Source organism: Misgurnus anguillicaudatus, chromosome 19, assembly GCF_027580225.2.
Source record: "Misgurnus anguillicaudatus chromosome 19, ASM2758022v2, whole genome shotgun sequence".
Lineage (NCBI taxonomy): Eukaryota > Metazoa > Chordata > Actinopteri > Cypriniformes > Cobitidae > Misgurnus > Misgurnus anguillicaudatus.
In genome coordinates this window covers 52,728,554-52,745,108 of record NC_073355.2, presented here as the reverse complement: position 1 = coordinate 52,745,108, position 16,555 = coordinate 52,728,554, and the positions used below count along the sequence as shown (strand labels likewise).

The 16,555-nt window shown below is 34.7% G+C and overlaps 1 protein-coding gene across 1 annotated transcript; it reads left to right on the top strand.

The window, feature by feature from the left end:
• Positions 1–729: 729 nt before the first annotated feature.
• LOC141351236 (GTPase IMAP family member 4-like) lies at positions 730–16,134 on the top strand. Its single transcript, XM_073857863.1, has 4 exons — positions 730–748; positions 8,548–8,587; positions 10,019–10,094; positions 14,614–16,134. Exons 2-4 carry the CDS (start codon positions 8,585–8,587, stop codon positions 15,387–15,389), a joined length of 855 nt encoding a protein of 284 aa, XP_073713964.1. The 5' UTR covers positions 730–748; positions 8,548–8,584; the 3' UTR covers positions 15,390–16,134.
• The last annotated feature ends 421 nt before the right edge of the window (positions 16,135–16,555 follow it).

Here is a 16,555-nt window from a genome sequence, read left to right as displayed (position 1 = left end):
TATTACATTTTTGAATATATTATGTTACCATTTATGAATGTATAATCCTTTGCTTAGAATCATATTAATAGCTACTCAGAAAAACTGCCGAGGTGAAATAGTGGGTAGAATGTTCTTTTGTTATCATACGACCTTTGATTACTGCATATTCAAGTTGCATCATCAGGTTACTATCTCTGTTTTGGTAGAATGTAGTCATTCTTCTAGACTTAGAAAAATGTGTGATGTTGCTACCATTGTGAAGGTCTGTGAGGTTCAACCTTCGGAATGAACCAAACCAGTGATTAAAACCTAAATAAATACAGTCCGCAGAGAAGCTCAGATCGAGAGACAGTTGAGTGTTTCCTGATGAGACATCTCAATCTGGGTTCTCCCTGCAGAATTTTATACTACCCCATTCGTGGTCTGAGTGTGTCTTATTTTTGTTAAGGTTCATAAGTATTTTAAACCTGACACACGAGTCCATAGGCTTAAAAAGTGTACTTAAGTACAGTACTCAAGTAAATGTACTTTGTGACTTTTCACATCTGAATCTATCTGATCTGATTCTTATATAGTATAAAAAATGGTCATGGCATCTTTAATATTCTTGGTGTCACTCTTTTATATTTCAGTAGGGCTGTACATTTCCATTCTGTGGTTCTTCCTGTTCTGTTCTGTTGGGTGGAGCTGATGACGTCTAAAGGGTTTATAGTCTGCTATTGTTCAAAGAGTGAAACTACACTGGAGACTGAAGATCAGCATTACAGTGAGTATTTACTTACTACTCCAACACATCCTTACATTGATTTATAATAAATCCATATTATCTAGTTTTATCAGTTTTCTGTGGGAGAAATAAACTGAGGTGGTAAGGTTAAGGACTGCTGAAAATATATTTTGCGTTAGTATTAAAGACATATTGATCAAATATTTTCTACATATTTTTTCTATTTTATAACAATAGTCAGTATATAAAACTAAGAAACATATATAACAGTAAAGACACTAATAATACACTTAAGACACAATATTGTTTTATAAATGTAACAATTTGATGTAAAGCATGTGAAGATTTTAAACAGAAAAGCAGTAAACGCAATGAGAAGATCATAACCACTATTTCACTCATTTAAATAAACTGATGAATAATTGTATATAGTTCAAGTTCAACAAATGATTTAATTATTAAATATTTTAAAGAAAATCACACTGACTTAAAATAAAGGTCGATTTTATTTATTGTAAAAAAAAGGACAGTACTCATTAATCAACAGCACAGACACTGTAAATAAGTCAAAGTTAGCCTGAAGACTAATTTTCATCTGCTGCCCCTTGCCAGATTTTAAAAGCAAACCAAAAAGAGAAAACATAAAAAATTAAAATAAATAAATAAACATCCATAATAACCCAAACACAATAAGACATACATTCATGCAATAAAATTAGCAAATGAACATTCATAATTCAATTCAAATTGAGAATGAAACTCATTTAACCAAATACATTCAGTGATAGTAGAATACAATTACACATGATTGCATGTTTGGTTTTCTTTTAAACATAATGTAAATTTATATTTAAATGTTAGATTATTTGACCACTCATCAATTGGCAAAATATTCCATGGCTATTTTGGCTGGCTTTAAAAAGCTGATTGATTAAACTTAGTGTGACTCATTTGTATAACACAATCTCCTCTTATAGGTGGTCTTGTTGTTCTATCTCTATTATCCTTTTGCATGATAAATTGGATTAATGGGGGAAGTGCAAGTCCATTTAAAATCTTAAAAATCAGACAGACATCAGCAGAATGTTTAAAATGATCAAAACTTAGCAGTTCAAATTTTTAAACTATATTGCAATGATGATAACTACAAGACTTCTTTTACAAGACAAGTGTTTTTAGTGTTTGTTTTAGGGCTGTCAATCGATTGAAATATTTAAAATAGATTAATCACATGATTGTCATGAGTTAACTCATGATTAATTGCAAATTAATCACACATTTTTATCTGTTCTAAATTTACCTAAATTTAACACTTTTTCAAGTTTTTAATATTGGCCTGGGTGTGGACAAATATAGACGATGCAACTTTAAGTTCATTATTAGTGAGACCATACTCAACATAGAGCAAGAACATAGACATGTTTCAAAGGCAGAAGTTTTTTGAAGAACTTGTTTGTCTATTAAATGCATGGAAAAAGAAGATAGGAAATTAATAATCCCATTACTTCTCTTTCTTTGCACAGAGTAATTAACTTACACCAGCCTGTTTACATTTTTGACAGAACCTTTAGCCATTGTTTTGTATATGAATTTTAATTTTCTTTATTTTCCATTTCTGTTTGCTTCTGCATCATTTGTGACCTATGCTGGCAAATTGAGTCGGAATGAGCAAATTCTCAAAAATTAGTTATTTATATTTGACATTAATAATTCTCTATAAAAAAAATGTCTAAACTTAGAACTCTTAACTTCAAAGCGATACATTATTTGTTGGAATCTGACAAAACACAGCAGAGCTACAATTTGACAGAGTCAGCAAAGTTAATTTTGAGAAAAATCCAAGATTTTTTTAAACTTCAAAAGCAAAATTACCACATCCATAGAATAGGAACAGCCAGGGGTGTTGCTAGACATAAAGCTGTACTGGGGCACAGGCCCCCCAATTTTTTTTCACTTTTTCTTAAAAACCTGCGGTGTGAATCTATACAATTTCCTTTGCTTAACTCACTATTCCAACACAGCAACAAGTACTGAACATAGACTGTAAAAAAAGATGGACGACACGAGGCATGCACAGAAGGAATCCTCGGTGGAGCCAGAGCCGCTGTATCAAACTTCCGCCCAAACGCCTGCGCGACCAATTCAACCACGCCAATCATAACTTCAAGCCCGTTTCTATTGCATCAAATTACATGCTAAAAGGAAACTTACCACAATAATGAAGACTTGAAGATATACCAGCGTGATAAAAACTACTTGAAAGGACCAAAACCATCTATAGGAAACTTTTATTGGAAGTGTAAATAATTTTTTTATTTAGAGCAGAGTCCCATTCGTTTGAATGGAGAGGGCGGGGTTTATGACTTGCACTGCAGACAGCCACCAGGGGGCGACCAAAGAGCCAGAGGCTTCACTTTTCAAGGCTTAAGAGGCACACCCGGTACTGAAAGACAAACATGGATTTAAAAATATTTATTACACGGCTCTCTGGAATGCTTGATTCTGATTGGTCAGTTGAGACATTTGCAGGTTCGTTCTTTACAAATAATAACCGCTCCAAAGTAATAACGCATAGCCGGTACTACTTGTATGCTTAAAATCCCTCCGCGCCAACAAAGATTACTGTTTGGCGCCATCTTGTGACAAACACTGGACAACCACAATTAAGAATGGAAAATTTTGACATTAATTTTAACATGTACGGAAAAAATAAAACATTTAAACAGCGGATAGAAGAACGAACAACAACAAGACACAGAGAGCTTACTGAGACTCATTAATCTCATTAACAAAACTCATTAACAAAATAGAGCATGACAGCTACGAAGCCAACACCAAAAAAATACAGAATGGGCAATAAAACTTCTCAAAGACTGGCTAAAAGAGAAAAAAATGGAGACAGACAAGTATGAAGCAGAGGATCTTAATAAGGTATTACGATCATTTTATGCATCTGTGCAAAGTTTCGCGGAAGAATAAACATGTTAATTTAAAACAAATATGCCAATAAAATGTTTCAAATTCATATTCATGTCCAGTTTTTTTTCATATGTGGCAAGTAGCCGTGTAATAAGCGGGATAATGTAGAGGCAGCCGGTAGTTATCGCGAAATAAGCCCCTTCAGTGTGATACAAGTCACTACAAGATACTGATCACACTGTCGGGGCTTATTTCCCGATAACTATCGGCTGCCTCTACATTATACCTTACTTAAGTATCATCTTCATATACTTAACATTATTAACATGCTTGGAGGCATAAAATGTTTGAAAATAATGACAGCAGAGAAAATATTTTGATGAACATTTGCATTTTACATATCAATGATTTTTACAAGAACATTTTTTATTTTAGGACTGCTACTAAAATAATATATTTAGTTACTGCTAACTGTTTATGTAGTGTCCTAGAGCTAGTGAACTTAATATTAATTTCATATCTGAAAACACAGAACAGTACAACACATATATATTTTGACTGTCTCAGCAACAATGCAATTAGACTATTGACAGAGGTTTTCCTCTAATGTTTGAGACCTGACTGGGTGAAGATGTAATGTGTCTTATCTCCCTTGTACTCATCATCTCTCCTTTCTGCTTCCCTTTCCCTGCTTTGCACAAAACATTTCTGATGTCCATCTACAGAAGCCAATATGATCGGGTCAAAATAAAATTATCATTATTAATTAAAAAATTACTTTACTCTCGTCATGTTATCATAAGCTAACTCAATCGCGTGGCGTCACCTGGACTTTTTTATGCAGCTTTTTTAAGAGGCTTCCTGAAATTAATAAAAGGACTGGAGATGCATTTCACGTTTGAAAAAGTGATGCAAAAGGCTCACTGACGCGTGCACGCACCTTTCATGTGGATGTGAATTGGGTAACTACATTGCATATACAGTCGTGGCCAAAAATATTAGCACCCTTAGTAAATATGATCAAATAAGGCTGTAAAAAATTAATCTCCATTGTTAATCCTTTTGATTTTTTATTTTAAAAATTCACAAAAATGTATCCTTTCATTGGACAATAGGAATTCAAAATGGAGGGGAAATATCATTATGAAATCAATGTTTTTCTCAAATACTCGTTGGACACAATTATTAGCACCCCTAGAAATTCTTATTGGTAAAATATCTCTGAAGTATATTCCCATTCATTTTCACAATTTTCAGAACTCCAGCATGATTGTAAACACAAAATCATTCAGCTCTGGCTTCTGTTTCACAAAAATATAAAGAGGAGGGGAAACAAAGCCTAAATTCCCTTAATCATCCATCACAATGAGAAAAACCAAAGAATATATTTCTGATGTGCAGCAAAAGATAATTGATCTTCACAAATTGGTGAAGTGGCTTTAAGAAAAGAGCTAGAGCAGTGAAAATGACCATTTCCATTATCAGGGCAATAATTAAGAATTTCCAACTATCAGAAAATGTTACAAAACTGCCTGAAAGAGGACCTATGCCTATATGGTCCTAATGTGCGGTGAGAAGGAGAGTTTGAGCTAAAGACTCTCCTAGGGTCACAGCTGAAGAATTGCAGAAAATTGATGAGTCTCTGTTTCGGAAAACCTTTTAAAAAAGTGTCAAACAGAACCTACATCAACACATGTTGTTTGGGAGGGTTACAATAAAAATCTCCTAGCTAATTCAAAAACAAACTAAAGCATATTCAGTTATCAGCCATGACTGGAACTTTAAATGGGAATGGTTTTGGTCAGATGAAAACTAAAAAATGAGCTTTTTAGCAGCAAACACTCAAGATGGGTTTGGTAAACACAGAGAAAAAAAGTACCCCATGTGTACAATGAAATATACTGCTGTGTTTTTGATGTTGTGGGCCTATATTTCTGCTGAAGGTTCTGGACATCTTGGTAAAATACATGGCATCATGGATTCTATCAAATACCAACAGATAAAAAATCCGTGACTGACTCTGTTAGAATTCTTATAATGGGCCATGTTTGGATCCTCTAACTGTACAAATAACCAAAACACAAACCTCAAAAACAACACAAAAATGGGTCACTGAGCTCAAAACCAAGCTTCTGCTATAGCCATTCCACTCTTCTGACCTGAACCCCACAGAAAATGAGAGGAGTGAACTGAAGAGGAGAAGCACCAACATGTAGCTGGGAATCTAAAAGGTCTGAAGTGATTCTGGATGAAGGAATGGTCTCTGATCTCTTGTTAGGTGATTTCTTACCTCATCAGGCATTATAGGAGAAAATTTAGACCTGTTAAACTGGCAAATGGAGGTTTTAAAAAGTATTGAATAAAAGGGTGCTAATAATTTTGGACAATGTGTATTAGAGAAAAACATTTATTTCATAATCATATTTCCCCCCATTTTAAATTCTTATTATCCAATAAAAGAATACATTTTTGTGAATTTTTTAATGAAAAATCAAAAGGATTAACAATGCAGATTAATTTTCACAGCCTTATTTGATCATATTTACCAAGGGTGCTAATATTTTTGGCCACGACTGTAGATCTGCTTTGCCACGATTATCTTTGTAAATTAACACACATATTAACTGCTAAAATGTAAACTTGAGATTTACACTGGGGCACAAAAGATTTACACTAGGGCACGTGCCCCAGTAAAAGGGGTCTAGCGATGCCCCTCGGAACAACACCTTTAGGCTGTGCGCTTGGTGGACCAACCGATTTTCCTGTCGTTAATTTAGCAAAAGTGGATTCGGAAACACCCGTTTAGACTGTGAGATGTTACTGTGCGCTTTAGACAATGGGCTTAGATCATTAAAATAGGGACCTAAAAGGGTTGTTCCTATTCTCGTAAGGAGTAATGGGTCTTATCTCTCATTCTCTTTAAAAGCCATTTGCGCTGGCACCATGCTGATTCCCTAATTATAAAGCGGAATTTGAAACTGAAAAACTAAGCGAAGGAAGAAGACCCCCAGTTTATGATTGATATCAACAAATTGTGTTGTTTTCATTTTTATTGAAATTGTTATTTTTTGTATTAAAACATTTGAAAAATGTTCAAATCATAGAAGTAAAATTAGCAAGCTTTTAATTGCTGTAAATTTATGGATAGCCTACTTGATCAGCATAATTTACAAATATGCAAGAAAAGGTTTGTACTCTAAAAATTCTTTATTTGTAACAAACAGGAGATAAAGAATTTATCATTGTTGTGGCAAAAAGTCTTAGCTTGAATCTTCATAAGAAAAAATACTCAGGAGACAAAGGTTCCAGATGCCAAACAAAAATTACTTTATTCGCTCGAGCCAACAAAGTGAGACAATCAACACCCGTCAAAGAGGTGCTCAAAGATCATCTTGCCTAGATGCCTTATTATAAATATAGCAAAGTACAGCTGGATTCTCCTCAAATCTTAAAATGACGTACTCTTGTTTATTACTTTGATTGGTCTTGGTTTTCCCTAGCACAACTAACTTTTTGTTAATGTAGCGAAGTACAGCTGGACGACTTCTCTAATCTAAAATGACGTACTCTTGTTTATCGGTTGTTTTGACCTTGTTTCTCATAATAATTGTGGCGAGAAAAATTGTGGCATAGTCGCAGGATCGCACCTGGACTCTTTTAATTATGAAACGAAAGTTAACTGAGAAAACAAAAGTTTAAACGGGTGTCATCATAACCTTGTGTAGAAACAATAGGCCTAGTATAATTTTAATACAGTGTATGATCAGCAATATACCCAACAAAACTAACCAACTCTTTGGTTATTTTTTTACGCGATGCTAATGGTCTAATCAAATTCAATGGATTATGCTAATTTATGCTAAAAGTGCTAGCGCCACACCCGGACAGCAGCTAAATGGATTCCAAAACGGTAAAAATCAAATGTTTAACTCAAGGGGAGCTGGAAATTAGCATATTTTCAAAAAAGTGGAATGTCCCTTTAATATCTTTCCTCTGACCTCAATGCGTTTCACAGGGTTGCCAACTTTCTCACTCTGAAATACGGGACAAAAGATGGCGTGCTGCTGCAATGCGGATATGGTTTTGTGTATACAGTGTATAAGTTACGGTATTTCAGGAGGTTGCTTGCGTTTAACTGTGTCTAACGACAAATAGGTTGTGTGTATATAAGGGCGGGTAGACATGTGAAGGTTTGCTTTTAGTAAATAGATATAGTAGATTCATGCCGTCATCCAACACTGTTTATGCTCAGCATGTTTCTAGATATCAGACGATTCAGTTTTTGCAGCGAACTAAACAATTAATTCAAACTGATTCGCAAACCAATTCAAAATATTGTCCCATTTGCTTTGTAAAGACTCAAAAGACTCATTTATTTGCAATACTTTGTAAGGAATTGAATCAAACGAGTCATTAATGCACAAATGCCCCAGAAACACGAGACAGCAATTTTAAAATGAAATACACATTTTGTAATGAATTAAAATGCAGTAACGAAGGAATGAGTGTAACAAAGTAAAAGTGCAAATTCTCCATTAAAATATACTCAAGAAAAAGTACCCCCTTTTAAATGTAGCCTATTTTTAAGAGCTACATATTTTTAAATGTTACTCAAGTACATGTAACAAAGTAAATAATGCATTCCTTACCACCTGCACCTCTGCTGGTTTGATATTTGCTTCAATAACCACATATGGATCCAAACTTGCCCAAGTCCAGTTCTAGTGAAAATAGTGTAATAAAAATAATGTTAAAATGTAAAAAAAGACTTTCACATTTCAAATGTAATTTGTTTGGATTTAAAATATGTGTAATCCTTGATATAATTACAACACATTGTTGCTTTGTGTATATTTTACATATTTTTGATTGCTGAATAAATTAACTCACAGCTATAACAGAGTTATTCTTTTTTACAGGTCCTAAAGTTCAGCTAAAGCACAAGAACAATAAACCATGGTAGATATAAAATATTGATTCATACAGTAGACATACCATGTTATTTTACTGTTTCTAAAGCTCTAGTTACTTTCACTTCATTGACTTTTAAACTCCTGTTTCATAATCTATTCAGAAAATAGTAGGTTTTGTCCTTGGTTTGTGTCTGATATTATTTAACGTGTATTATAAAACTGTTAGTTCCAATCCTTGATTCTGATTGGTCAATAGCCGCTTCACCCAACGGTTCTATTTAATATCACTGCGCCCTTAGCAACCACACGTATCAACATAAACATAGAATGAGACAAAAGCTGTGGTCCAATTCAGGGGCTGCGACCTTCTAAGGACGTATTTTAAGCCCGATTGCGTCACAGCAGCGCAACTTAAGGCTAGTAAGGCCATCCCAATTCAAAGGATGCTTATAATGAAGCCTTAAAATGTGTCCTCATTTCTCCGCGCTGTTAAGGATAGAATGAATGGATCCTTAACAGCCGAGGATATCCCAAGATTCATTGCGCGCCTGCAACGGCTGCATATAACAGCTGGATATTCTAAAATAAACAATTAAAACCTTTATTAAGTAAAAGTGTATTTATCAAAACATTTTTCTTGTCACTGTTTTAGTATTATAAGTTGTTTTGTATTATTATTCTGTTCATGTTGCGTATATTTTTAAGGTTGATTAATTTGATAAACTGTTGAATAGTTTAATCTACATCATCGTATTTTTCTGATTCCATATTTATTTTAATAAGTCAGAAACGTCTTCACTCTGCTGAATAAAAAAACAATAAAACCATTACAGAAAATTCTAATGGTTTCTATTAAAATACCAATAGGAACCATTAGCTTTTACCATTAAAATCACTACACTGTAGTGTGATTTGGGCCATATTCCATTAAAACAAATAAAATTCCCAATAAAACCATAGAATTTCTGTGATGGTGTCTATTGTTTTTTTTTTAGCAGTGCGCGCTGTGCCGTAAAATTAGGTGACGCAAATGATGGGTACTCTGAAGGTTAGACCGTCTAATTTCACTTCTCTTTGCGAACTTCTGAGGCTGCCAACCTGAAAGACCAAGTGCTCATCTTTTAAGGTGCTTAGAAGGTCGCAGCCCTTGAATTGGGACACAGCTAAAGTTTGAGAACAGTTTGTTGTTTTCATTTGAGCTTTTATGCATATTACACATTGGAACACAACAGATTTTTGTTCATGGTCAGGGACTATTTTTTCTAGCGGAATGCTTTTATTGATTTATCTTCATGAAAGTTGAAATAATATTTTTATTCTTTAATATTGTGTGGTAACAATAGAGGCAAGTGCCGTATTGTGAATAAGTAATGGCTGAAAGGGTTGCAGGCACCTGACCACGCCATTCAGCCATTACTTATTCACAATACAGCACAGCCTCTCGTACCTTATTGCTTACATATAATCATTCCTTCAGGCAGACGCATCACATCCCGATTTAAGACAACGTCAACACATTTCTCAGCACCCCCAACAGCCTTCAAATAATGCAGGTAATCCCGACCAACATCTACTGTTTCACAATATGCATTACATAAGCTAATGAGTAAAGAGAAAATGTAATGATTACACAGTATAGCCCCTTTTAGTGCCAATGTCACAATTACATCACAACTCTAGCTGAAGGCAGAACAAAATGAAATTGGAGTCGGTCACTACAAAGCAGTACAGAGCCAGCTACAAAAACGCAAATGTCATCTTATGTTGTTCGGGGCTAGTATCAACAGACTAAAGGCTTAAATTTGAAATTTAATCAGATACCTGCTGCCACAGCCAGGCACAAAAAGCTTTGGTTAAACGAAATAAAACGAGTGGACCAGGCAGAAACAATCATCAAAAATGCTTGCATTTTATATCATATTAAGTAACTTTCAAGAAAATACAATGTCTTTTGTTGGTATGGTTTATGATTTTGTTACGTGATAAGTTGTAATAGAAGATAAGGCAAATTGTTTTGACTACAATACACACCCAGGGGTAATTCAGCAAAAATATTCTTCGAATGCACCACTTGAAACATGGATTCAGTCTTCCGTCCTTTAGGATCAGTTGATTTTGATACAAAGGAGAGAGCAAAGACAGAACTGAAGACGGAGAGTACCCGTGGGGGGTGGGGCACTGTGCTTGTTCTCTCTGTCACTCCGTCAGTAGTTTGCTTCACTCACAAAACCCAAACCCAATTACAGATAAAATATCAAAAAAATCTAGGAAAACCGTTTCAATTTAGGATAATCCCTGCCACCTAATCAGAAATTGAGAAACAAGTTAATAATTGATTTCTTATATAATGCTAACTTTTAGCCTATAAGTTAGCTAATGAGCAGAGGCTAAACGAAACTGTGTTGTCTCCTTTTTGACAGTTGCCAGTGCAATTGTAGAAAGGGAGAGATTACAGTGGGCGGACCCATTTTATGTGTCAGGCATATGTTTAAGTATCTGCATTTGCTAATGTTTGCTACTGTTAGTACCCAGAAATCTGGTTCCATCCATTAAAGTTAACTTTAATCATATAAAATTGGATTTTGTCCAGTCATTGTTTAAAAACAACCTAACAAAACTTTAGTGAAACAGTCAGAATTCTTATATTATTATTATTATTATTATTTTAATATTATTATTCCTTTATTTAACCAGGTAAAAAAACTTTCAGAGATTAAAATCTCTTTAACAGAAGTGACCTGGCCAAGATGAACAGCATGGTTTTAAAATAAAAAATAATATATATATATATATATATATATATATATATATATATATATATATACACATGAAGAGTTTCGTTGCAAAACGAGATAAATCAATTTTTTAACATTTTTGTCAAAACATGTTTATTTTATTACATGTTATATTATTATGTTTTCATGTTATTATTTTGTTTTATGGTGCTACTTAGCCGTATTTTTTAAAGGGCGTGTTGCAGGTTAACCACCACTGTCAATTAATGGGGACATAAATCACTCAAGATCTGTATATCATTTTTAAAATGTCTCAAAAATGGTCTTAAAGACCACTTTTTTTACGTTTTTGGTATTAACCACAATTCGACGATGGCGTCACGCTGGGGAGAGGTGGAGAAAGCCTCAGCCAGAGCCATAGAGATAGATGAGACATTTATTGCCGTTTAATACTTACATATATCATTTGGAAATCATATATACCTCGTAGGAAATATATAATGTGGTATAGGGGTTATTCGATCTACGTCATCAATGTTCGCGGCGGCCATATTGTTGACATAAAACTGTCAGTCTGTCAATTGACAAGCGAGGCAGCGTGGGTATTATGCATGGTATTATCTGTGTAATTTTTTTAAAACCGTGCGATGGTGTGTGGTGTAATACACGGATGTTCTAACAACAGCAAAAAGAACCCCGGAATTACTTTTTATGCGATACCGACTGTCAGAAAACATGAAAGGAAGGAGACAGAGTTGAACCAGCGAAGGAGAGACTCTCAAAGTCTGTCCCCATCATTTTACCACAGGTAACGTTAGGGATATATGCCTCACAGCCAAGTCTGTCCCCATAATTTGATCACATATGGTTAGCTGTAAGCAGTGGCTGAAATTGCTCTTTCAAATAAGCTGCCATAAATTGAGACCGTTATTAAATTAGTATTAATAACTATATGAACATAATAATAGGTCTGGCATTGATACTAGGTAGGGAATTAAGGGCCGTTCACATAGTTTTGAAAATCGTTTTATATTAAACAGAATAGCGGAGCTCACACCAAAACTATAACGATACAGATACAATGAACGACATCATTGGGATCACTTTTTGAGCGATTTTTCCCACCTGATGAAGGATAAACCATTGATAGCATTAAAATCTATTTGAACTTCAAGTGCATGAGCACTTAAAATGACAGTGAAGCTCATTGCTGAGCTCTATAACATTACATTACCTCCAGTTGCTGTGAAAATTGACTACGTAATGCTTTTTAATCTATTACATTAAACTAACTGTTATGCCAAAAGGTAAGAGATTACACAAACTATTAGATTCACTGTTTAGAGTTACTCGAAACGCAGCGTGTTGAGGACATCTGCTAAAGTTTTTATTACAAGCAATATTAAAGGCAAGTGATTTGCGCGAGTGCCGTGAGCGAATTAGCATAAACGTATTGTTTGGTGATGTGGACGATGATATAGTTATCGTTATAGTTATAATGTGAACGGCGCTTCAGTGCTTGCATGATGAATGCGGATACTGTATGAACGATATAGTTATAAATATCCGGATAAGTTACGGCTGGCAAAAGGACGGATCTTTACTTAAGGCAATTGGGTCTATTTGATATTGTTCCACAATAATCAAGCTCATCTTCTCTTAATACAGACGAGATTAAGCCATTAGGCTACTGCTCCCCTCGACTCAAATCTACGTGCGGCTAGGGGCAGGACAGATGTCATGTCAACAAGATGGCCGCGGTTAGCGACTTCCGGTGTTTGCGAATAAGCCCTATACTGCAAAGTTACCCTGCTAATTATTATTTAGGATATATGTGGAGATAAATAAAACTTCCCAAATCTGCTGATTTGATCCATTCATGTCCTGACCATCAGGCTAGAGATTTTTAAACATCCTTAATCCACACTTAGTTTATCAAATACTATCTAAAATATATTGTTTTGTGAAATAAAAGGATGCTTTGTTATATTGTTTTTGCGATCATAACAAATCACACAATCATTTATACGCAGAAGCAGTCAGCAGCTGCAGCACACTCGGATCCGACCGCATACATACTGTAATAAACAGGCGTTCGGCTGCTTTTTACATCAAATGATGTAAAAGGCTATGCCATTTGAGGAGGAACCGCTCACTTATCCCCATATTTTTATAAATCCTGTACATGGTTGGACCTGCCGAACAGGTTGAGCACTCTTATATACTTTGTTGATCAGAGAGGCTGCACAGTTTGACCAGCGGGCTGCGGGATCCGGCCCGCTCGAAATGTATAACTATTATCAGACCGGCCCAGCTGGAAAGTCCTGACTCTCCCGATTGTCACTCCGCTACTGGCTGGAAGTGAGTGCGTTTTGGTCACCGGTCGAGAAGCTTTCCCTGCGAACAGATGTGACATACTTCACTCAGCTTCCAGGATTTGAGACATGCTGCCTAAATCCGTTTGTGCTGAAGATTGCATACACCCATTTCAGGCAGGATCATGGTCCCCCTCAAGCCAGCATGCACGAGTATGCTAATTGTTTGTTTACTTTCTACACTAAGTTATGCTAACCTTATGCTGTCTGCCTATCTTTCTATACTAGCCTGTCTGTCTGTATCTATGTATTAATCTATAATCTGCGCTATCAGAACTGTACTTTACTCGTCTCTCTATAGTCACTTTCAATGGTCTCAAGGCGGCTTTGGTAAATTCTCTCCCCAGCGTGACGTCATACAGTGCGTTGTGGGGGAAAGGAGAATCATTGCAAGCCGCTGTACTTTTTCGTATTATATTCCGTTTTGTGATACCCAACAACATAAAATACAATGGATAACAGTTTAAATGTTTATTATCAACAAGCAAATTGCACAAATTTGTTGAAACATTTAACCTGCAACACGCCCTTTAAGTTATGAAGGTTTAAATCAAAACAAACCAACTCCAGTTGAATTGAAATTAATTGGAATGCACAACCGAAAAACAAGATTTCTGAACAATTAAAAAAACGGTGGTTATCTCGTTTTGCAACGAAACTCTTCATATATTCATATGCATGTTGCAGATGCTTTTATCCAAAGAGCCTTATAGTGCATTACAAGGTATACAGTATAGGTTTTAACAGTATGTGTGTACCTTGGGTTTGAACCCATAACCTTTTGCACTGCAAAGGCAATTCTCAACCACTGAGCTACACAGGAGCACAGTCTTTCTGCCTCCACCCAAACTCCGCCCACAAAAGTCATAATGTTTATTAACAGAAAGGGTCTATAAATTAATCTTATAAAGATTGTGGTTCAAAACATTGATTTTTCTCTTATCCACTTCAAACACATGCAGCAGCGGAAGTGCAGAACAATAAAATTAATATTGTTCTTCTGGGAAAGACTGGTGTTGGGAAAAGTTCATCAGGAAACACCATACTGGGAGCAGAGCTATTTAAACGGGGAAGAAGTATCTCATCTGTTACAAAAACCTGCAGTAAAAACCATTGTACAATTGATGACAAAGATGTGTCTGTTATTGACACTCCAGGGTTTTTTGACACAACACTTGAAGAAAAGGAATTAGCAAAGGAGATAGCATATAGTGTCTTTCTATCAAAAGAGGGAGTGCATGCATTCTTATTTGTACTTCCGTTTGGTAGATTCACAAAGCAGGAGGCAGTCATATTAAAGCAAATCCAAGATATTTTTGGTAAAGAGATACTGAAGTATGTTATAATACTTTTCACGTATGGAGATGATGTGGGAATGGTAGACTTAGATCTTGAGATGAAAAAAAATGAGATTTTATGTAACACTGTAGGAGACTTTATGAGATGTCATGTTTTCAACAATAAGGATCAAAGAAACAGAGATCAAGTGATTGATCTATTGCAGATGATTTACTCAATGGTACAGCAGAATGGAGGCTTGTACACAAATGAGATGTATAAACTAGCTAGCATGACATCATTTGAACGTTTCTGCAAAATACTTAAGGATGTTTGGGACGCTATTGTGAAGTATCTTAATGAGAACAGCAGCTTTGATTGTACCATTTGGAAAGCTAGATGTAATGATGTTTTTCATTCAATATGTAAACCCTCTGGATACATGAGTCTTTCAAACTGAAAATCGCATCTCTAAATTCATAGCAAAATCTATTTTTTCAGTTTTGTGAGATGACTTGCATGAATATAGAGTGCTTTCAGTCATAACTCATTTAATAACATAACTCCTTTTACACATTTTTTATTTTATCGTTATGTGTATTGCTGTTGTATTTGATTGTCTTCATATATTAAAGAAACTTCCTCATCTACAAGCACACTTGGCAGTAAAGCTTATTCTGATTTAGGGTGAGGTACACCATATGAAATTTATGTAAACTAGATAACTTGATGTCTTTGGAAATAATGCATATGTTATACCCGCTTAAGCATGTCTTGGAAAGGTTTAAATTGAAATTGATTACTCGTTGTTTTTGTCAAGATGAAAAGGAAACCATTTTTTATTTATTTTTTGGGTTGAATTGGAAAGATTTATTATGAAAAACTGAACATTGCTTTACAGCTAACTGGACTGGACATATTAATATACTTCAATGATCAAACACTTGATAAAGAAAAGGAATATCTTATTCAGATGTTGATTTTACTGGGGAAATTTCACATTCATAAAGTAAAATGGTCTGACTCTAAACCAAGCTTCTTTCACTTTAAAAATGAGCTTAAGAATTACTGTACTATGCTAAAGAACTGTAAAAATAAAAAATCAAACAGAACTCACATGATTACAAGCAAATATGACATTGCTAGTTAAATGAAACCTTTATTCCCTTTTTTCCTTCTCTCTCTCTCTTTGTTAATTTATTTATTTTAACTCTGGCTTGTTGATTGTATAATAATTGTATACTTTTGTTCAATTGCATATTTCTCATTGTACTGTTGTTGATTGCAAATTAAAAAATGAAAAAAAAAATAGATAACTTGATGTCAATATTTTAAAAATTATTTTGGCTGAATGAATGTACAGTGGTTTTGAAAAAAGTAACCATATACTAATAAAAGTGATTCAAGTGCAAATAGAGTTTATTTTCTTAATCTCTATTTAAACTCTATAAACTGAAAATTGTACACAGAATATGTGTTATAAAATGCAACACAAAAATGTGTTGCTTCAGTAAACACATTAATAAGTTTGTGGATTTGCTTGAGCTAGAAATAGCTACTGAACATAAATAAAATGTGCAAAAGGATTTTGAAAAAATACCATTACACTGTAAAAAGTGAACATGT

Excerpts from the sequence above, each read along its gene's own strand:
- LOC141351236 (XM_073857863.1), top strand. Across the intron at positions 10,095-14,613 it reads ACAGCCTTCAAATAATGCAG|CAGCGGAAGTGCAGAACAAT; the intron begins GTAATCCCGACC and ends AAACACATGCAG.